This window comes from Onychomys torridus, chromosome 2, assembly GCF_903995425.1.
Source record: "Onychomys torridus chromosome 2, mOncTor1.1, whole genome shotgun sequence".
Lineage (NCBI taxonomy): Eukaryota > Metazoa > Chordata > Mammalia > Rodentia > Cricetidae > Onychomys > Onychomys torridus.
In genome coordinates this window covers 100,273,232-100,297,298 of record NC_050444.1, presented here as the reverse complement: position 1 = coordinate 100,297,298, position 24,067 = coordinate 100,273,232, and the positions used below count along the sequence as shown (strand labels likewise).

Genomic DNA, 24,067 nt, shown 5'->3' with positions numbered 1-24,067 from the left:
GCAGTCTCAAGATGCTGGGGAGGCAGGATGTTATAGAATTTCAGTTGAGCAGAGGATCATCAGGGAGCCATACCACCCTATTCCCAACAGAAGAGTTTGGCCTGAACTGCTGCCCCTATCTGTTTTCTCATTATAAGTGAATATTTATTTAAACAGAAAAAAGATCATAGCAAATAATAAACATAAAAAATCAAAGGAAGTATCCAAAACAATTCAGAAAAATAAGGAAATTTAAATGTTATTATAATATAATGGTAGTTTAATAACCACATATTTTAGTAAAAATAATTCAAGTGTTATGATTATATAGATTCCTAATGATCTAAATGAGCTCTTTTGAAATAAGTTGATCTAAGGTGCTTTCGGGGCAAATTATTATTTAATTGAATAGTACTTACTTTGATTTAAATCTGTGGAAAATTTTCTAGATACAAAATGTAAAATATGAAAGTGTGGTTTCTTCTCCTGAAGATGTTCTGTTGTATGCAACACACAGACATAAAAATATTTGCCAACAGTACTTTGGAACTCAAAATGTAAGCTGTGGTTTTCGGTAAAGAAAAGGCTGGAAGACTTCCTAGGGGAGGCAGCATTCTAATGGGCAGAAGCAGGAGGAAGAGGAAGAGGAAGGCTGAGACACTAATACAAAATTTCTGCTTCCCTGGGGTAGTCTACCTCAAAGCCAGGAGGCTGGACACTGCCCTCCCAGGCTCTCCCCTATGGCATAACTCTGCCTCCTTTTTCTGCATGGCTCTCCCACATTCCCCATGGTCTGTAATGGGCCTAGATCATTCATCTAAGAACAAATGGGAAAGTGCTAGACAAGGAGCAAGGCTTTTTTTGCTGCAGAGGTGTTCAGCACTGTGAGACGACTCTCTACCAAGAACAAGCTCACTTGACACTAAAAGGACTGAATGTCATCATCCCCAAACTGGTGATCTTAGTATTAGGAGAGGAGTGTCTTTGTGCTGTTCACAACATGAAGCATAGCATACAGAGATGGTGTTGTTTGTCCATAGCGAAGTGACACCAACCAAGTAGTTTCAAACATAGCTAGGGCCTTGCAATTTCAGATGCTGTTTAATCCGAGACCAACGTGGGAGTCTGTGAGGGAAAGTCTACCCTGTCTTTCTTCTGTGCTGTTTGTGGTTTGCTGGTCCTTGACTTCACCTTCACATGATGCTGTCCCTGGAGATAAATTCTCCCTTGTCATGAGATACAAGTGAGCTTAGGTTGAGGAGCTACCCTGTTCCACAGTGACCTCATGCTAACCCACTACCCGTGCCATTACCCCATTTGCAAATAGCGTCCCATTCTGAGGTCCTGGCAGTTAATTTAGGAAGACCTCAAAATACAAGCACTGCAGGGATATGATTCAGCCTCTAACACAAACCCGAAATTGGACTGCAACAACTCAAGATACTGTTGTCAGCCTCCTTCTCACATTATTTAGCTTTCTAACATGGATGAGTTGGTTTTCTAGGTTGCCCTCATGGTTTTTTTAATATAATATTTTATTAAAATTTTTTCTTTCCTTTTACATACCAACCTGTTCCCCCTCTCTCCTCTTCTCCCGCTGCCCCACACCTACTCCCATCTCACCCCCATCCTCTCTTCATAGAGGGTAAGGCCTCCCTTGGGTAGTCAACACAGGCTGTCATACCATGTTGAAGATGGACCTAGCCCCTGCCCCCTGCATCAAGGCTGAGTAAGGCATCTCACCATAGGGAATGGGGGTCTAAAAAGCCAGTTCGTGTACCCAGGATAAGTCCTGGTCCCATTGTCAGAGGACCCATAAACACATCAAGCCACACAACTTTCACCCACATCCAGAGGGCCTAGTTTGGTCCCATTCAGGCTCCCCAGCTGTCAGTCCAGACTCCATGAACTCCCACTAGCTTGGGTCAGCTATCTCTGTGGTTTTTCCCATCATGTTTCTGCCCCCCCCCCCCCGCCTTGCTCTTATAACCATGGATCACCCTGGGAAGGGGAAAGGGTTAAGATCTCCTGGGTAAACTGAGAGGGGGGATAGAGAGGAAGGGATGGGAGGGGAGGTAGGAACATGGGGGAGAGGAGGGAGAGCAATGAAAGAGATATCTTGACAGAGTGTACCATTAAGGGGATGGGGAGAAAGCTGCAGCTAGGGAAACCCCCAGGAACTCACAAGATTGTCTGTCCCCAGCTAAGACTCATTGCAATGGTGGAGAGGGTGCTTGAACTAGCCTTCCCCTGCACTCAGATTGGTGTCTACCCTAATTGTCATCATAGAGCCTACATCCAGTAACTGATGGAAACAGATGCAGAGACCCACAGCCAAGCAGTTGGCCAAGATCCTGGAGTTCAGTTGTCCACATGTTTTAAAGGACTTGTTTGAAAGTCAATCATTTTTGCCGTATGTCCTTTTTATTATCTGTAGCCGTTTGTTGCAAGTTAGGTTTTCAGCAGCCCACCAGGCACTCTGTTTGGGTTGAGAAGAGCGAGAATGTATCACACTAGGGAGACTCAGAAATTTATCTCTTGGAGAGACCACTGCATAAGATAAATGCCCATTTGTCTAGAAGAGTTTACATGCTGTTTTGTCAGCTACTAATGACTTCTTGTGTGGGGGGCAGGCTCCAAATGGTTTTGGAATTTTAGGGATTATTTATACATTGAAAAATAATGTAAGCATTCTTTTTATTTTTAAAAGCCACATGCTTGGCTGCTCATGATTTTGGAATTTATTAAGCCAGAAATAATTTCATATCATGAAATTTTACTTTAGAGAATTAAAAAATTCCTCACATCCATGGGTCCTGTAAATGTTTATATACTTTCATATTGCAAATCCTTGCCTCTTTTAGCTGTCCCCAGCTCCATCCTTTCCTATTTGCTGAGAGCAATCTATTTATTTCTCTGGAAATACCAGCTTTCTCAATGTTAGAGAAACAGAATGGGCCATCTTGTATATGCCTTACTGTGTTGGAAAACTCTGGAGAGTTGGAGAACTCTGACTCGGGATGGGGGTGAAGGCTTGCTTTGTAGCACTTCACCAAACTTTGCAGACAGGAATCCTGAGAATGCATTCAGCTGCTGTGACTAACCTGAAGTGTGTACATGCCTCTGCAAATACTCTAAAGAAAACGAGTGTTTTCCTTTAAAGTGTGTGCCTCTGAAAAATGTAATGCCTTCTTAATCAAATCTTCATCATTCTGAAAAGTCAACATGTTTTCCAAAAGAACAGCTCTCTAATGTGGCATTTACTAAAAAATATTGAGAAACTGTCTCTCAACAGAGAAATCTGCTTTGTAGGAAAATATCCAGGGATTCGCTTACTCCATAAGTGGGGTTTTTATGTGAAAGGACACCTCTTCTCTATCCTGGTATCTTTGTTTTCTGGAAACAGGGTAGGGGCAGTTCCAGCCTCTGAGGCTCGGGTGTGTCTCAGGGGTTAAGGAAGCTTTGCACCTGCACAGTGGAGGAAGCAGGGGACTAGACAGCAATGAGATTTCTGCTCACAATCTCGTTAACCTGAGATGGTGACTCCCGGGAGGCTGGAAACGAAGATGAAACATACTCCAACAAAACAGAAGCCCTTAAAAGAAACTCAGAAGGCAGTTCTTTCAACTATTTGGTTTTGTTCCACAAGATCCAGCAAAAACTTTTAAGGCTCTTTGGGGTTTTGGTTGGTTGGTTGGTTTCTTTGGTAGTAGATTGTCATTTTTCTAAAATAAATTTTCAAACAGGAAAGCAACTGCCAGAGACTTGGAAATATGTTTCTATGTATTGGAGTTTTATTCAAATTGTACTTACCATTACGAGGCTTGGTGGTCAGAGCGGTTCCCTGAATATTAATAATCTTAGTGTTCACCAACTGTCTTCATTGCCACCTCTTTCCATTTCCACAGCTGCCTCTAAAGCCCTCGAGTCTTCAGGTACCCAGCCTTCACACAGACACTCAAAGTCAGTTTGCTAAGGCGTTCACTTTCAGAATGTCTGGAGTCCTCGCTCATTAACCATTGTCTAAAGCCCAAATCTGGCCACCTGAGTCCGGGGTTCTCTGTAGTGGGGCTACAGAATCTACTTGTAGCCTGTGGCCTCCTTTCCCCAGACGTAACTTTTCCATTCAGCTGATCTACCTTCTACTCCCCTGACCCAAACCTCAATTTTGCTAAGTTGCTTCTTTCTCTAATCGGTTATTTAGGTCCTACAGGCATCTACTGTACAGACTCCATTTGCATGTTCTGTCATCTAATCACACATAACTTTTAATAGTTCTTTGACTTTCTGGTCTATCTATAGAAGAGCTAGAGAAGTCCCAGTTCTACGTCCATCTATCAAACCAAGCACAAATCAAAAACTAATCAGTAAAACCATTCTGACTGCCAAACCTTTGGTTTTCTTGTCATTGCCCCCAGGACAATATGATAGTCACACAGTGTTCATTATACTGGTATTATAAACAATCTAGATATAGCCTAAAGTTTACAGGAGGAAGGCATAGTCTGTTTATTACAAGGGGCTCAAGCATCTGCTGCAGGTATTTCCAATCAATGGGAGTCCCGGGACTGGTTCTCCTGGATACCCCAAGACAACTGCATTTGTCTTGTCTCCAAGAAGTTTCAAACTCCTTTAGGTCAGAGTTTGGCTTATGGGGCACTTCTGGTGTTCTCTATATCTTCTAATGCAATGGTAAAAACTTATGGATAAAGCATACATTTTGGTGGACAGACTAACTCATCAATGGGATGGGAATTAATTAGTATTTTATATTAGTTCAACTTCTGATTTTGCAAAGACCATTAATCTGGGAACACAGTTGATGCAGGAATCTTCATACATTAGCCATCAGTTTTTTCTATTTACCAAAATTATTGCAGGTGCCCCTATGTCCTCTCTAAAAGCACCCAAATACAGGAGAAGTGAACAGTTGCAGCTTTTCATTGAATGCTTAATGAGATGCTGATTCAGTTGAAAAACGTTTATGAGACATACCTTCAAGAAGGTGGTTGTCGTGTGGATGGCAGAGTTAGACACATGTCAGTCTGCAAGCAGAAGAGTCGTCGATTTTCAGGAGAAGAGGCTGGGAAATGGTCTTTGACCGCCTTACCGAGCTTTCTCTATAGGCATCAGAGGCAGGGGAGGCAGGCTGGACTCTGTAAACTCTGTAGAGGCTAACCTGCAGTCTTACTCTCTTCTGTCCCCTATAGCTTGCTCATCTCTGCCCTTTCCTTCCCTTCTAAACAAACTCAGGAAGCTGAGTTCCCATTGGAGAAACTGCCGAGGATTGGGCCATTTCAGAAGTATCTTTCAGCCTGAATACTTTCATGTCTGAGTTTGGTTTGCCTTCCAGCCTGATGGGACAGAGTGTCTGGGATATCTTAGTGGATAAAAACATTAAGTTCAGAAGATTATATGGAATAAACTTGTTTATACTCTGTGATAGAGGCAGAGAGGAGGAAAAGAGGCTAGAGCGGGCTCTGCCCATACATTCTCCTAGGAGGGTATGCAACTGCTGAGCATTGCATCCTCAGGAACAACAGCCGTGCGCTAGAAGATCCAGGAAGGGAGAGCAGCAGATGCAAGCAGCTGTTGGTGGAAATGAACCATCTCAAAGATCCTGAGAGGTGCCTGAAGTACCATCCCATAATCACTTCTGCCTGCTGCAGTCTTAAGATTTTTGCAACTATTAAGATTTTTCAGATTGTAGTAACTATTTATTCTTAAGAAAGGAGGCGATGGGTTGGGAGAAAAATGAATGTCTGGGATTTTGTCCACTAACCTTTATTTTTCTCCCCCTGTATAATGCAGCTTACTTTTTGTTACAGTGTTTGCATTGAGGCCGATCATCATTGTCCAGGAACAAATGCAGTCTTTTTATATTATTTGGGAGAACAGCAGGGCCTCAGTGAGTTGGTGGCAGTACAATAGCTCACTCGGGCTACTGCAGTCTAGCTGTAGACATGTTAATTAATATATTTCTCTGACACCTAGGTGATTGAAATAGCAATTAAAGAGTAATTAAAATGTTTACTTCTTGTAGGAATGTCAACTAAGATGTGGAATATAGCAATTACCTATGACGGATTAGAGGAAGATGATGAGGTCTTTGAAGTAATTCTGAAGTCCCCTGTGAATGCGGTTCTTGGCACAAAGACAAAAGCTGCAGTGAAAATTTTGGACTCAAAAGGAGGTATTCTTTTGATCCTCGTCTTGAAATCAGGAGCGGTCCTGGCGCCATGGCTGCCGGCTTGCAGCCACCAACGAGCTTGATAACACCTTCAAGTCAAAATGCGTACTTTCTTGTCGAGAAAGCCGCCTCTATCATGACTCTGGTTCCTTTATTCTGGCTTGTGCTTCGTGTGGTTTTCCTCCTGCTAAGAGCAGTGGCTGCAGGAAAGCAACAAGTCAGTGGCCTGCTTGCTTTTTTCTAAGCGTTTGTTGTTCTCACCAAGGGGGAAACAATGTTGGTGAGAACCTATCGACAATTATTTTCCCCAGAGTTTGCAGGGCTGTAATTATCTTCCTCTGGTAAAGAGCGCTCTCAGTGCCTAACCCTGGAGCCCCCCACTGTAGTGTGACCAGGGAAATTCTAAGAAGGGAAGGAACTGGAGAAAAATAAACGCGAAGATGCAGCTGGCTGGGGGTTTGGGGGCAGCTGGAGAATACTAATGAATGGCTTGGTGATGCAGAGCCAAGCCATCCTGGGAAGGGTATGCTAGAGAGCAACCCGCAAATAAAATAAAAAGCAAAGCCCTTGGCACACAGAGGTTTTGTCCTGCCAAAGTCCCTCTGCTTCTGGTTCCTTATCTATGTGGCATTTGATATGTCCAGCGTGACATTCCATTTTAAGCCTTTATTTTTATGCTTCTCATGCCTATGATCTGCATTTTTTCTCACCTGTAATCTATTGTCTCCTCACTCACCCTGTAATAAAAGTGGGTGCTATCTCCCTTGCTTTGCAGACCCACATTTCCATGACCTCTCTCATCCCACCTTCCTCCTCCCCACATGTACCTTTTTTTTCCAGCAGAAACGTCTGCTCACATTAAATACAAAAATGTCCCGGGCTGGGAATATAGCTCAGTGGCGGAGTGCTTGCTTAGCTTATAAAAGGCTCTGTGCCCCAATCTCAGTGTAGCTAAAAACTAAGATAAATATCCAGACAGCATCTGTCTGTAGGTTTGTTTTTTGTTTTCTTTTTAGTTGAGGTTTGTTATTGTACTTCAATTTTTAATGACTTTTTATTTATGGTGTTGAGGGGAGGTCAGAGAACTACCTGTGGGAATCTGTTCTCTCCTATTATGTGGGTTCCCAGGATCAAACTCTAGTAGTCAGGCTTGGTGGCAAGCAGCTGCTGACCCATTTCACTAGTTTAGTTTCTTTTTTTCATCTGTTTGTCTGTTTTTTAATTTTTTTTTTTTTTTTTGGTGCCTTCTCAGAAATACTGATTGCCCAGGTTTCCAGTCGAAGCCTCCCTTATGATTTGCTAGGGTTTTGTTCCATTATAGTTTATTGCAAATTTTTGGAGCTGCTCTAAGATCACATGACATCTTTAAACAATTCCAGTTTCTACCTCTAAAAGACTGGAGGAAAACTGAATCCTTTGGAAGGGTGTGTGGGGTGGCGCTTGATCAGTGAATAAACCCTTGATGTTGAGAAGGATCGCAGAAGGGGGGAAGTGAGCCGGTTGGTTTCCTAAGTGTCTGGAATGATTATAAAACCATGACGATGATTTTCATCTATGATTTGTGGGATGGATTTCATGACTTTATAATCACCCCATCCATGTGCAGAAGGATACTGCTTTCCCAGGTGGAAACTGATGAAGAGAAGGAGTTTCTGGCAAACGGGCAAAAGGCAACATCTGGTGGGAGATTCATCCGTCTAGGTTTAATGACAAGCTGTTCCAGGAACGGTATCAATGCCATCACTTATGTGTTTGTGTAGTGTACTGATCGCCTGCCATCTTGCATGCCTCCAGGACGGTGCCATCCTTCAAATTCCTTCAACCAAAGCAAGCACAGCACATGGGGGAAGGGCATTTGGCGTCCGCAGCCCCCAGGGTCATCCTCACTCAGCACTGCTGGTTCTCCTCGTCTGGAAAGAGGGCCTTCTCCATCTTCCACCAAAGGAGATGCCCTTCGGGGCTTTGATCACACAGACCTCTCTCGAAGGAAGATGAGGACCCATGGGAATGGCAAATCAGTAAGGATGGGGGCGTTCTGAGAGTAGATGTGTGGGTGCGTAGTGAGAAGTGTCTGAGACACTGCAGAAACTGGATTCTCATAGTGAGTTCTTTGCAGAGTCATGCAGTGCCTTTTTGTGTGCAAATATCGCCATGGTGACCCACTCCACTAATTGTGCCAGGTGAAGTGGTAGGTATGTTCATTCAGCCATGTGAATCCTGCTTTGGTCCTTTTAGACCAAGACAGATAGGGAGCAATCAGCAATCCTAGGATGAAAGCACATTTAAGTGACACCCTAACAAGGCACACTCTCGTGTGTGTGTGTGTGTGTGTGTGTGTGTGTGTGTGTGTGTGTGTGTTCTTTTGAATCTTGCTGTGCTATAGATGCCCAGCCAGTACAGTGGATGCTGAAATCAACACAACTATAAGCTCTGGTTAGACATGATGGTTTAAAAAATTCTATTGAACTTGACATGAAAAACAAATCTCAGGAAACGTTCTTTGAAATTTTCAATGATTACAGGGCCTTCCCAGAGTATCTGGCTTATTGTTTTTTAAGTCAGCTTTGTGTACATACTGTGCTTTGTTGATTTCAGGTTCCTCCGTCTTCTGTTTGTAGAAATGGAACAGACACCATCTACAATGTAAGCATAGAGGATTGCTGAATGCTATGTTCATGGATGAAAACACATAGTGTGATTATTCTATCTTTTCTCTTTGTCTATTTATCTGAAGTTTTTTGTTTTTCCAAAATTTGTTTTAAAAGATTGGGTGATCAAGAAAAATCCTTTTCACCTCTTTCGTTGATAGAATCTTTTATATGCTCATTATTAGAACAGGAATTTTTGTTTGCTGTCTTGATTGTTTTTTTCTCCTTGTTTTTGTTTGTTGGGTTCCTCAAGTATCATGGCATAGTCTCCTTGAAACTAGACAGTGACAGTTCCTCAGCTCACCAGCGGAAGGCCAAAGTATCTGTCATTAGTCGGCCACAAAAGACAATCAAAGAGGCAGAGCTGCTTCCAACTGATAAGGTGGAATCCACAACTGACTCACACTTCCCCAGACAGGTATGCAATTCTTTCTTCCTTCCTGTTTGCCTTGTAGCAAACTGTTCCCTGGACCATGAACACACTTAATTCACAAAATGGACCACATTCGGGGGGTAGTTTACTCAACGCAGATGCTGCCCAAAAGAGGAAGATCCAAGGGAGGAAAGTGTATTATCAACTCCATTAAATCGATTCTAAACAACTGCTTTTCACTACAGGGTCAGCTGCCCTTGTTTCCCAAGAACTGTTCTGTGGAATTGAAGGGACTATTTCATTTGGAAGAAAGCATCCACAGATTGTATCTATGTGATGGGATTGCCTGGAAAGCCTGGAGCCCCCAAACCAAGGTGGGGCACTGGCAGAGTAGCCAAGTATCTTTAGTGGCAATATGCCCTGTGTTGAGCTTATCAGATGACAAGTAGTCGGATATGTAATTCTTAACTCATGCTATGTCTGTTCTTTCTACACCTGGAAAGCCATGAGAAAAAAAAAAATGCTACCAAGTGGCTTTTTAAGATCCAAAATATAGTATTACATCAGTTAATTTTGATTAATTATCAGACTGTCAGTGGTATAAAGTTGAACCGCTTCTGACTGTGGGGGTGCTCTCTGCAGGAAGTCCACTGTCTCTCAGGATGGGAAGTTGCAATAAGGGTCGCCTCTGCCTGGTTGAAGTGCAGAGACTCACAGGTTTCTAGTTGAAGTGCAGAGACTCCCAGGTTGCTCCTGTGAGGCAGACTCCAGGTTATCTAGTCCACTCAGATGTGAACACTGACTACTGTTTTACAGGGGCCGGAGGACAAATCCTGCCCAGTTGGATGGCATCTTCACTCAGGCTACTGTCACACCTTGGTCACACAGCGGAAAGGCACCTGGACCACAGCTACCCAGGCTTGCAGAAAACAGTAAGGAACCCTACGTCACATATGCCTGATGCTTTCTTTGTCTTCACATGGGACTGTAGGCCTGTATCAGTCATTGACTAAGTATTGTCTAATGTCTGTCCAGCTTTGTCGAAGAAGGCTAAGGGGGGTTCTTAGTTCAGAATGGATTTGTGGCTGACTTTGGTTCTTCGTGTCTGCTAAGATCGTTTCTGTTATGGCTGTACTAGTGCCAAAATCTTTTTTTTCCCCTTTTATCTCCATCTTTTAAAGAAAAAGTCAAAGGATGTTCCTGAGTCAGCAGCACTGGAGGGTCTGGTATCTTCTCCTCTCCCTCCCACCCTGCAGATGGTAGACCTCTATGCCCACTGATTTTTAAAATACCTGTTAATGAAAGGCCTTGACATCAGCCTCTGGCAGTGTAGGAGGCATTGATGCCCATAAAGCCAGGCAAGCAGGACAACGGCTGATTGGGTAACATCCAATGAAAGATGACTTGTGGTCAGAGAACAACAAAATTCATCTCATCCAGAAGGACTTTTAAGATGCATATGTAGCAATCCTTGACCAACCTTTTTATTTGATAACCTGGATATCATCCAAACGATGTAATTACACTAATATGCATTCTTGTTGAAATTGAGACTACAGTAATTTCTAGTTAACATTGATCATATCTTATACTTTATTAAATTTAAAAGGGTATGCTCATCTAAAGACACCATTAGGAAAATGAAAGGGTAAACCACATTCAGGAGAAGCTGTTCTTAAACCACATATCTGATAAAGCTCTTGAACAGGGGACAAAGCTCCTACAAATTAATGATAAAATACAACTGAGATAATGGCAAATGAAGATGAGGTGGCTAGTAACATGGGAAGAGAGAACCAGCTCCACAAAGTTGTCCTCTGCCATTCAAACTCATGTAGCAGTATGTGCACATCAATGCACACATATCATATATACAACTAAAACAAAGTGTTATAAATGACTTAGAGACCTCACAAGAAAAAAAATAAACAGTAAGTTCCTATGTAATGAAAAAGATTCTCAGCATCATTAGAGACCAGGTAAGGGAAGATGAAAACACTTCATAGTCATTAAATGATTAAAAAAATCATAAATTGACCAGGCCAGTGTTGATAAGGGTATAAAGCAAAGATAATTCTCATGGGTTGTTACACATGGAACCATACAATGGAGTGTCCACAGCTTTTAAATAAAGTTATGTGCCCTGTGACTTAGTAATTCTGTACCTAGCTACTTCACTAAGAGATTGAAATATATGCTAGGAAATACGAAAGAATTTGATGTTTATTCATAGTGATAATAATTTGGGTCAATTTTATTATTAGTTTTTATAAGTACTGGCTGTTTTCTCCATCACTGAGATAACACATTATTACTGAACCTCTGAGACCTCCAATAATGTGGGTACATTATGGATAAATAACATACAGAATGTATATACAGCCTTACACAACTGAATATACATTCCATGACTCCACGTATATGTGTAGGATAATCCAATCTACGAGGCTTCAATAATAAAGGGTTCTCAGATTGTGAGGATCAGGAACAACACCAAGAAATTTTCTAGTGCAAGGGATGGAAAGGTTGTGTGTCTTTGTCTGCATAGTTTTTATGTGGATGTACCACCTTTGTCAAAATCCATCAAATTATAAATAAAGATCTCTGCTTATTTGTATACTTACCTACTTGGTTTTTGTTTTGTTTTGTTTTTTGAGACAAAGTTCTGTGTTGCCCAGGTTGGCCTCTAAATCATGGGCTCAATTCTCCTGCCTCAGCTTTCTGAGATTATAGTGGAGATTATAGGGCTGTGCTACTACACCCAGATTTCTTTCTAGATTTTTTTTTTAAGCTAATGAAGTATTTAAAACCTGAGAGAGTCAACTGTATATTTGTAACTGGTATATTTTATATCTTAATGGTAAATAGAGTCACAACAGAAGTTAATCAGGGCTTTTGGTGGTTGGGGGGGGGCTTGTTGGTAAGTTGGTAATGTAATATAAATCCAGATGTTTAAAATTCTTAAAAATTAGTTAACTCTATAAGTTGCTACAATGCTGCATGCCAAAGAATAAATAAGGTATCCTTTTACTAAAACAACCAGATAGATATCCTACATCTATTTGAAGTTCATCTAGGGGATGGCAGGCTGGGGCAGCGATCCTTGTCTTGCTTTTTCACTTCTTGAGAGATCTGGGATGTTAACCCGGAAGCTGTCCGGCTAATCAGGAGAAAGATGCTACCAAATGGACAGGGTCATGGATCTTACTGGCTAAAGGGAGGGTGGCAGAAGTACCCTGCTGTCCAGGTTGTCAAGATCATAGTGTGGGTATTTCTTGGTAAAATGTAGACAAGTAGAATGGAATTTCCCAGGTTCATACTTGAAGCTGCTTTATTAGCTCATTTAACTGTGGCTGGCTCTCAATGGTTAGAGCCTGACCTGTGACATCACTCACTTCCAGTGACTCCCAGAGGATGCAGCAAGTCCTTCTTGGTAAGCCAGTCCTCAGGAAGCTTTGGGGATTACTTTTAAAAATTAATTTTTCTATTAGTTGGGGGTGGTAGTGAGATGCTGTTTGTACATGCCTCTGGAGGCATGACTCAACGTTAGGTTTCTTCCTCAGTCACTGTCTTAGTTTTTGTAGATATGATCTGTCACTGAACCCAGAGGTCTCTGATTCACTCAGAGTTGCTGGCCCAGAGATGCCAAGGTCCACCCGTCTCTCTGTCTTTCTGGCACCAGGATTGGAGGCACACTCCACCATGCCCAGCATGTATGCAGACCCTGGGAATCCGAACTCAGGTCCCCATGCTTGTACAGCAGTCGGTTCACTGACTGTGCTATCTCCCAAACATGCATGATTACTTTTTACTTTTCTTTTTGAACATTGCTTATTTATTTACTTATTCACTCACTTCTCTCTCTCTCTCTCTCTCTCTCTCTCTCTCTCTCTCTCTCTCTCTCTGTGTGTGTGTGTGTGTGTGTGTGTGTGTGTGTGTGTGTGTGTGTGTGTGTTGGAGAGAAAACCTAGGGCTTGATAAATTCTGGTCACATATTCTACTACTGAGCTATACCCCAGAATCTCATGGATTGTTCATACAATGAGAAAATAAGGTAACATGCACTGGGAATTGTATTTTCATCCATACAAAGATGTTGGTATGAGGTAGGCTGGTGTTTTTTTCATTTGAATAGCTATTCCTGATTCTGAAATCATGATCTTCTAATTTCTTAGCATTACAAATTCTTTCTATAAAATACTGCTCATTTAGAGTAGGGCTGCTGATACTTACATGTTGATAACACTGACTCAGTCTCCCAATACCTTTAAAATATTTGATTGTGTTGATACATTTTATTACAGCTAGCTTTTAATGGTTAATAGTCTACTAGGTACAGAGAGTTCCATCACAGTTCTGTTAATACTGTCTGCTTTACTCATGCTCATTGTAAACACAGGCTGAAATTAACTTAAAAGCCTGCCTACTCCCTCATGCACTTCCCCTAAGACTTCCTCTGCAATTTAGTGTTAACCACCATCACCCTGACCTAGACAAGCCTGACCTAGATCTCTGTGCTGCCTTGTCAATGTCACCTTACTTTCATTTTGTACTTTGTCATTTATGGAAGTCTGTCACATATATATTTCTCTGAAGTCCATCACTTCTGAAAGGGAAGCCAGTATCAATACCCACAATTTATAGATATTATAACAGGTTTAAGGAAGCAAAGTCAATTGCTCATTGTCATCTAAGCAAGGAAGGAGGAAAGACTTTTCCATCACACTCCCTGAAAGCTCTCCGAAGTCTAGGGGATTTCTCACCACATATGCATTGACAAGTGTGTCTATTTTAACTTTATGTTAGGCAAATCTAACACAAGTCTTCAAAATCATGTATTTTAAAGTCTTGTATCTCTCACAGCAAAGAAATAAAAATTTAAAATTGAATCCAATTGCCCCTTTTGGGGAAAACCAAAAGTGTAGTTAGGTTTTGAATTTATAGATTCATGTTTTAACTTTTTGTACTGGAATAAAGTGAGTCTATATTAGAACACACCTTAAAATACTGTTCTTTAGTATCAGTCTCACAGACCAATACTTAAATAATTCCTTATTCATTAGGGAATAGACACCATAGCTCAATACAGTTATCTTACATGGCAAGATGCATTTTATATTGGTAATGTCACAGACCTCAGATTGTTCCCTTCCCACATCTCTTTCTCATAAAGCTCTATTAAGTATGTAGATGTTTCTGAATTTAAGTTTCTAGATTTATCACTTATTGAGTTCATATCTTACTATAAGTAAAATTAAGAATTCTTCTGCCCATAAATATGAGTTTTCAGTAATATCTGTTGATTACATGTAGCAGAACATAATTGACATTTGGGAATACTGTAAATGGAAGATTTTTGTCCTGAAAAATGTCCTTCTCCCCTGGTGATTCAAGGGGTGTGTCAGAGTGCTCACACCCTCAGCTTAAACATGATTTCATAAGGAGCTTCAGAACTACTGTTGTTCAAATTATTTCCAAGTTATTTAGTACACTTTAGTCTTGGGGAATAGTTTTAGGAACATAGTTTAAGAAAACAATCTACTATAAATAAAATAAACTCAAGTTGCCCATTATCTATTCACCTTATTGACTGGGAAACTAAACAGCTCATCAGATACCATCTTTGATGGTATTCTAGGGCACGTAAGGTAGTGTGACATTTCAGATGTCACTAAAAGCTTCTACACTTCCAATTTTAGTTGAACTATTAAATATTTTATTTAATTGCATTTGCATGGTACTTCAGAATGCACTTGATTTCAGAAGGATAAGGAGAACGATCAGAGATGTACATACCGGCTTCAGTCACTTTTGAAAACGCCCCTGGGAGGTTTAAACAAATTATATGATTTCAGGGGGAGCATTTAGGGGTAGTAAGGCCCCTCTCCAGCAAGAGTTGCCTCTGAACCCTAGTCCCCACTGCCATCAGCTTTAGTCATGCCCTGGCCTTCTGCTTCCTTCGCCCAGTTCTTTCTGGATCACCTTTATCTTGTTCATCGTTCTGGTTGGCTTGAAAATGGACATTTCTCTCGGGCTTGTCAGTCCCTCTTGTGAAGTTAAGTCACACACTTACATTTTGTAACTTGCAGCTTTACTTTATCATTCAATATTTTAGAAAACGGCTTTAGACTCCACTGTTAGAATTAGTACACATACAGAATGTGTTTCGTCTGGGCTTGAGGGACCATTATCTTACAGAATGCCGTTCGTTTCCTTGGCCTCTCCCTGGTATATGTCTGACTTTTTTGTTGTTGTTGTTGTTGTTTTTTAATTTCCAGAGGATCATTTAAAATGCCTGTGTTTCAATGAGAACAGTAAATTGTATGTTATCCCTTGTCTCTAATCAGATTACTAACCCAACTCAATCTTTATCTCCCATCTTTCTGCCTCTCCATTGGTATTTTATTATTTTTCTAACCCAAAGGAGCCAGACTGCTAGATTAGGCATTTCTTGAATTTACATATTGTAATCTCATCTGCTCATTTCCTAAGGCAGTCATTGTACATTTGGTAATTCTATTATTATAGATCATTATCTATGACGCCATTTCCCCATCCCACAGGAGCGTCTGGAACCCCTGCTGGCCTAGCCTTAAAGAGTTGCCCCGACCTATCAGTACTTTTGCAAAAATCTTTTGAAGAAGTAGATGTTTGTTTTCATAGCCAGAAAAACTAAAGCCTCTGTTTCTACTCCTGGACTTTGAATCTTTCACATTTTAGAGTTTCCAAAAGGATTTTACTTATATATATTACCTACATATTTCAATTTTATATCTATAAACACGCAAGTCTATACAGACAGTATCTACCATATTTTATAAGTATTTTAACAAAATGAACAGGATTTTTTTTTTCTTAAAACCACCACACACATGCTAAAACATTTGTTTTGTGAATCGTTGCTTTAATATTTCACATTGATGAGACATAGCTATTTTTCTGCCTATCTTTTGTTTGTTTTGGTGGGGGAACTTCTTGTTTTTTGGAGAGTTAAACAGAAAACTGGAACTGTATTTAAGCAGCTAAAATACATTTTACAAGGTCTGTTTTAAAGATAGTTTCAAAATCTTTCAAGCAGGGGAGATGCTAAGTATCCAGGAATAAACCTATATCCATCTTGGTGATGGTTGTGAGGTTGGTGGCAATTGGTAAGAAAATTACCAGGGAAAGGACAGAGGCGCCAAACAGGAAATTGATCCTGCCTCCCTGATTTTAGTCCAGCACTCCACAGTGATGGGATAGCCCAAGTCCATTTAGCACAAGTCGGACATTGTGTGTCCTGAGCCCAGAGCACGAAGAATGGTCACACTGGATTCGAGGAGGTGTCTCACTGTAGTGAACTCAGACACAAGCCAGCAGTAAATAATGGGTTCAAAACCAAGTCATAAAGCTCCAATCCAGCAGCTTGAAGCTCTCCAGCAGTCTTACAGACCTCGGGAGGCCTACAAGACACCATTGAATTATAGAACAGCAAATCCTGTGACTGTGGAAGGAAAACTCATTAAGAAACAAGTTGTGGTGACTGACTTCTGGAAAGACATAGGCAAATGAATGAAGTTTAGCTCTGCAGTTATTTGACTTTGTATGTGTTGCTATTTTATGTTCCACTTGTTTTCATGTCAACAAATGTTGATCAGGCGAGAAAATCAGTATGGTTTTATTCTCTTGTCATTTGGCTTACAATTTTTGAGATTACATTTCATTTTCCTTCATTTATGGGCATGTGGTGCCCATATGGAAGTCAGAGGACAACTCAGAAGGGAGTCAGGTCCCTCCTTCCATGATGTGGGTTCCAAGCCTGAAGTCATCAGGCTTGGCATTACCCACTCGGCAATCCTACCAGTGCTTAACATTTTTAATTCTTACTTTATTTTTATTAGTTGGAATAACTGTATATCTATAGGGCACAATGTGTTGTTATGCATATACATTATGTATTGTTTCTTCCTTGAACCCATTTCTTCTCTTTTCAAGAAGAAAATAACTTACTAGCTTTTATTGGAATGTTTTTAAAGAGCTTTAAATAAGCTCCATTGGAGAATTCAAATAATAGACTGTTGCTTATAGGAATAACTCAGCTAGCTTCAATGCAATTCATAGAGAATTCTATTTGGGGGGAAAATGGTGTGTGCTAGCAGGAAGGGCTTATCTAACTTCTGTAAAATGGATGAGGCTTGATAATGGATCTAGTCTTTTTCACCGAGATATGGACAGGGTCATGTGTGTTGGGTTATTTTAATTTAAATCAAAATTTAGACTTCAAATCATTTTAATCTGGAAAGAAAATTGGGGTACCCTACTGATCAAATTAAGTGGGTGACTGTCAAATTTATACTAGCTATAAAAATATTCCTGTAAGGGGATCAGAAGTTCAAAGGTATCTTTGTGTGTGGAGTTTGGGACTAGCCTGGGTTACATGAGATCCTGTCTCCAAGAAGGAGGAGGAGGATAATCTTTATAATTTTGGGGTGTTAAGTAATTAATCTAATTAATCTTTACAAACAGACAAATGCTGATTTTCAGGAAGATAATCTAATTACATTGAACTGTGATGTAAGTCGAGCTATGTAGTATGATAGCACTTCCGTTGCTGCTGCCCATCTCTGATTCCATAGACTAATCAAAGCAGAGTACTGAGATGTTGAGAAGCGTTTTCTACATATTTACTAATTTTCTTTTGATTTCTATTTTGCACATCATATGAGCATCAATGTAGACTCCCCGGTGCTGAGACTCTTATTTTCATTTGTCTACATGCAGGCACCGGGGCAACCTTGTGACTGTACTCTCCAGGAGGCATATGCGGTGGCTATGGGACATCAGTGGAAGACAGCCCTTCTGGATAGGTCAGTATCTGCATTCTGCCGATCATGGAGCCAGCACACAATCAGCAAAGGAACTGAGGCCTGCCACGCCTGTCCATTGGCCAAGTGATTGTAACTTATGATGACATGCAAGAGTGAGCTGGTCAGTCAGCTAAAACCATGTTATAACCAGGAGTGTGGTCCAGTGACAGAACATATTGTGAGCATGTGCAAGACTCTGGGTTCAATACCTAGCATCAAGAGATAAAAAAGACCACTTTACACTTTTTGGCTTTTTGGAAGATGACTTTCATTCTTGGACATTTATTTCAAAGACATAATGAGGGATATAGTTAGACTGAGATATATAAAAATTCAATACAATGGCATTTCTAAAGTTTAAAAATTTAGAAATATCTATAAATAGAGTACACTAGATTACAACATACCTATGTGAAGGTATAGTTAATATTTATTGTTCTTACATTAGCTAGTAAAGCTGTAACAATTTATGTGTGTATATTAATTAACTCAACAATTATGTATTATATAAACTAATATATATGAAACATGGGATAATTTAGAATAAACAAGAAATTTATGTGCAAGTAGAATATGTATATACAAATAAAGTTACATGCTAAAGTTGGAAATGATTTACCACTAATCAACAATTATATGTACTTGGAATGTTATTCCTTGATTTTTTAGATTTTTAATAGTTTCTCTAATTTTGACAGTTATAACAAATCTTTACAAGTTACTTCAGAGGCAGAATTCTCAGGGCACATCAGAGTCAATGCTCCCGCTGCTCCTTTGAGAGGCATTGTATTTGGGGTAATAATTATAGAAGTTAGTCTTTGGTTCTCAGTTTTTTCTGTAAGCTTCACTGGGCCTTTAAATTCAGATATGCTCTAAGAGTATTGATTTAGGCTGAAACGAAACTTTCCTGTGAATCTATAATGATTCTAAGGCTTTGTGTTTGCAAAGGCACATGTTATCTGATGAATAATCCAAGGAGGTAATCCAGTGCAGGATAGGGTATTCCTGACTGAAATTTCAGTGGAGGAAGCAGCTAGAACTGTTGTCATGGTCAAGACTGGGTGGCATGATTTCAGACTATGCTGTGATTACAGAGAGTTCCTTTCTCATACCTTTTCTTTTTAAAATTTCTATGATGAGAATTAGGGAAAGTATTTCTTTAAGCAAATATTACAGATACTTATAATATCAGAATTTTAGAAATTGCCAGTGGGAGTAGAGAGGCAAAGAAAGGAAAACTAATTTTTACTGGAATTGTAGCAGATTGAAACATCTTTTGAATGAAAATGAAGGCTATCTTAGATAGGGTTGTACTGCTATGAAGAGATACCATGACCAAACATTCCACTGAGGCTGGCTTACAGTTTTAGAGATTTAGTCCATTATAGTCATGGTGGGACATGGCAGTGTGCAAGTAGACATGGTACTGGAGAAGGATTGGAGAGTTCTATGTCTGGATCCACAGGCAGCAAGAAGAAAGAATGCCACACTGGGCATGACCTGAACATCTAAGACCTCAAAGCCTGCCCCCAGTGACACACTTCCTCCAGCAATGCCACACCTACTCCAACAAGGCCACACCTCTCAATAGTGCCAGTCCCTGTGAGCCTATGGGCCATTTTCATTCAAATGACAACAAAGGCTTTTAAAGAATAGGAAGATGGAATATTGGGCAACAAAATATCTGTTTCCCTGTAGTAGGAGCTTTATGGGTAGGTGCCAGGGACTTCTGGGGTTGGAGGGAGAGCTCAACAAGTTAAGGACACTGGCTGCTCTTGCAGAGGAGCTGGGTTTGGTTCCCAGCACCCACATGGCAGCTCACAACCATCTGTAACTGCATTTCCAGAGGACTGTATGCCCTCTTCTGGCCTCTTCTGGCACTGCACACACATGATGCTCAGACCTATATGTAGGTAGAATACTTATACATAAAATAAACATAAATTCTAAAAATAATAACAGTTGCTATTAAGTAGACACCAGATATGTTGAAAGATTTTTTTAAGATCTTAAATTAAAATATAATTACATTATTTCCCCTTTTCCTTTCTTTCTTCTAACACCGCAGTTCTCAACCTGTGGGTCGTAACCCTTTAGGAATTGAATAATCTTTTCACAGGGGTTGTCAAAGACCATCAGAAAACAGATATTTACATTACAACTCATAACAGTAGCAAAATTACAGTTATGAAGCAGCAATGACATAATTTTATGATTGGGAGGTCACCACAACATGAGGAATTATTTTAAAGGGGTACAGCATTAGGAAGATTCTCAAACCACAGCACAATACTTCCCTACCCCGCACTTGCTCTTTCTCAAATTCATGCCCTCTATTTTTTTAGTTATATATATTACTATAATAATGTATATAATTATATATTCTCAAATAGATACATACAACCTGCTCGGTCCACACAACATTAACTTGTATGTATATAAACGCAGGTTTGACCAATTGGTAGTAGATAGCCAACTGAGGGCTTCTTCCCTGGAAAGGCTATTTCTTCCCCCTCAGCATTCTTTAGTGGCTGTAGTTCTTTGTTTAGGGTAAGAGTTTGACATGGGCTGGCATCTTTAATCTTCAACAAACTACATATACTCTTTCTATGCCCATTCTTTAGACGAGAAAACCAAAACTCAGAAAGGGTGAGTGATCTCCCCAAAGAGAACAGAATCTGCTTGGCTCCAAAGTCTGATACTCCTAAGTGTGTCATGTTGCATCTCCAAATCCTATTTTTGGATCTAGAACTGGAACTCATGTTTATTTATAGCTATGCTTAGTACCATAGACTAAGGCAAGTTGTTGGTACACTACTGTAATTACAACTGTTTGGAAGTCTGAGGTAGGAAGACAACGTGTTCAAGACTAACTGGGGAACTTAATGAGACCATACTCAAAAAGTGAAAAATAACAGAGTAGGGGACCTAGCCCAGTGGTAGAGCATGTATAAAGAAATAAACTCAATACCAGTCCTGAAAGAGGGAATAGAAAAAGATGGAAAAGGATAGCCATGGCACCTAAGTTTAAATGTAATAAAAATACTTGGTGTGTTCTCTTGACTCACATTAGGCTTGAAGAACCAGGCACGCACTGGCCGCTGGGAGTGGATTGGAGGTGAACCTGTTGCTTTCACCAACTGGAGGAGAGGGCCCCCTCAGCACCCAAAGCCTGGGAAGAACTGTGTTTTGGTTCAAAAAAGAGGACAATGGCAATCAAAGAACTGTAGTAAAGGAAAGGCTCACAATTTTGTGTGCTCAAGGAAACTCCAAATATAACCTGAGACTTCTCACCTGTCTATTTACAAGACCTACGTATATTGTTCTGTAGAAATGCATTGTTGTGGCTGGCTGGGCATGTCTTTGTGAGTCTATCAAGTAAACATGGAAGCTAGATCAACAGTCCCAGGAAAGTTGATGTATAAATGTGTCTTTCAAGATGAGATAGAATTTCCGTATCTTAATATTTTTCTAAATAAACACCTACAGTATTATAGGCTATAATATTTGTTTCTTCTAGAAGATTCATACTCTTTCCTATGCCAACTTTGATGCAGTATATATTTGCATGGACCTTAGATATTTTTGTTCTTAGACCTCAAATGAGTCCATCTAGAAAGAGCTGTATTGCAGGTGCTCCTACCACAGAGTCTGAGTGAAGCTAGCCCTTCAGATCCATTAAACCAAGGTTGAATGCCAAGGGTTGGCTTGTATCCTTAGGCTCTCTAATGTGAAACTTAAAATTAGAGGCTGTGGGTAGACTCTTTTGAGTAGAAGAGTCTTTCAGGAGGATGCTCAACTGCACAGGTCTAGTGAGGTAGAGGCAGGGGCCTGCCTCTACTGGAGAGCTCAAACCGTACAACCATGAACCATGTTCTGTCCCAATGCAATCATGGCATTATGCCATCCCTTGGCTAAATATTGGGTTTCCCTGCCTTCCAAGGTCATGTGAATTTTGAAGTAGCAATATCTCCACCTCCATTTACTATGCTGACTAATATTTTTAAAGGACCTTTGGAATAAGGAGCAAATATGCATACTGGTTGACACACAGAAGAAAAATGCCACTGTCTCAGAAGCATCCCCATGAATTGTACTGATGAACAATGGAAAACAATACTGGAAACAGGACCTTTGAAAGCCCACAGTCTTGGAAAGGGTTTTGATGTGACTTCCAGCCTTTAAATCTGTAATATTTGCAGATACTCTGCTAACTAGATTCTCTAAGAGAAGGTACCTTATTGATTTATAAACTCAGTTGAGTGAACTGTTTTTGTAGCAACGAAGCATGCTGTGCCTCTCTCAACAATCCCTTCTGGAACCCAGGGTTAATTATAGGAAGTCAGAATGTCCTTTTTGAAATGTTTATTAAAATTTTTCTTTTCATGATCACTAAAAAATACGGCTGTGCCAAATATAACTTGTCATATGAACACCAGTGTAACTTTAGAATTAAATGAGGTGTTCATGGAGACGAGAGCTTCACGGCAGACTTTTTAAATAGAATAATAATATCTCGAGTGTTATAGACACTAAAAATGGCTTAAGAAAGTCTTTCCAGTTTCTGGATATAAAACATGACAGGCTTGCTTCATTTCTGCTCATTTTTCAAAGTTTCACTTCATAGAAAATTTTACCTAAAGAGGTTAGGAAAAGACTCAGACATTCTGTCTCTTACTGAAATCCAGCTGTAATTGCAGAGTTAGGCGCTCTTACCTCAGAGGGCTGGAGTCCTCTGTAAACAGTAAAATGCAAAGATATGTGGAACATAGGATCCTTTAGTGTTTAACCAACACAGGCAAACTCTCCCTCCGCCCTGGCTCCAGCCAAGTTCCTTGTGATCCACTGGCTTTTGAATTATGCAAAAGTGGGACCCAGGGTGAAGGGAAGAGGATGGATCCCACAGTTCAGAGGATGAGGAATTCATTCTAAAGCTGTGGATGGTCTGTTTTCTTTCTTTCTTTTTTTTTTTAAATAATCAATTAGGAATAGACCATTTTGAAATTTTCCTAGTCATGAAAGCTTTATCAAATTGAGAAATCAGGTCTAAATGATTGAAAGACCATACAAGTTAGACAGTCTTAGATTCTGGCCATGACATGACTGTCAGGGTTGAGCAGGAATGGTGGCTGGGGATGGGAGTAGCCAGGAAGGACAAAGGAGGTGCAATCTGACTGTCCCCAGCCCTTTCCTCTAACTTGAATGCCCACTCAGGAACTTCCCACATGCAAGGACATACGTGCAGCTCAATAGTATATAACTTTTCAACATTTTCTCGTTTGGTCTTTAAAAAACACATACTGTATATTTACTAAAGAGAAATCTTAAAAGTTACAGTTATTCATTTTCTCTCCTTCCCTGCAGTGGTAAAAACAAACTGGGTAACATTCATTTGTATTTCTATTTTTAAACCAACCCAAATATATATGCATTTTAATAAACACTATGGTTCTGTGTAATTTAAACCATCAACTGGTGCTGACTAATTTCTGTAATGAAGTACCATATTGAATGTACTGTATCTAGTGTTGTGTCAAAATTAATAAAATAAACATCTAATTCTCAGATATTGTACCTTTAGGTTTTCGTATTTTACAATCTCAATGGGGCCTCACTGGTATTATTTTATTTCTATCACTTTATTTGCTTTTTCAAGACAGTCTCCCACTATGTAGCCCAGGCTAGCCTTGACATCATGACCCTCCTGCTTCAGCCTCCCAAGTGCTAGGATGCCAGGCATGTGCCACAATCAGTTTATATCTTAATGAGTCTACCCCCTTTTGAGAAGGGATGGGTGAGAAATTTCAACAGGTCTGTTCTTTTTTATTGGTTAGACTGGCTGTTAGTTATTAGCTTCTGTGCACTCATATAGTATTTATTCAGTGATATTGAATAGATAGTATCAGCTCTATACCTCACATGGTCTTAAACATCAATAAGATGGTAGTGAGTAGAATAAGAAAAGCAGCTGGGCGGTGGTGGCGCATGCCTTTAATCCTAGCATTCTGGAGGCAGAGCCAGGAGGATCTCT

General features: G+C 40.2%; 1 protein-coding gene across 2 annotated transcripts in view; it reads left to right on the top strand.

The window, feature by feature from the left end:
* Positions 1-23,005, top strand: part of Frem1 (FRAS1 related extracellular matrix 1) — a 148,398-nt gene extending 125,393 nt beyond the window's left edge. For both annotated transcript variants that reach the window (XM_036179029.1, XM_036179030.1), the window contains 8 exons: positions 6,023-6,172; positions 7,964-8,187; positions 8,765-8,812; positions 9,071-9,235; positions 9,436-9,564; positions 10,007-10,122; positions 17,951-18,036; positions 21,110-23,005. In XM_036179029.1, coding sequence (XP_036034922.1) covers positions 6,023-6,172; positions 7,964-8,187; positions 8,765-8,812; positions 9,071-9,235; positions 9,436-9,564; positions 10,007-10,122; positions 17,951-18,036; positions 21,110-21,315 — 1,124 coding nt within the window. In that variant the 3' untranslated portion in view covers positions 21,316-23,005. The remainder of the gene's footprint in view (positions 1-6,022; positions 6,173-7,963; positions 8,188-8,764; positions 8,813-9,070; positions 9,236-9,435; positions 9,565-10,006; positions 10,123-17,950; positions 18,037-21,109) is intronic.
* The last annotated feature ends 1,062 nt before the right edge of the window (positions 23,006-24,067 follow it).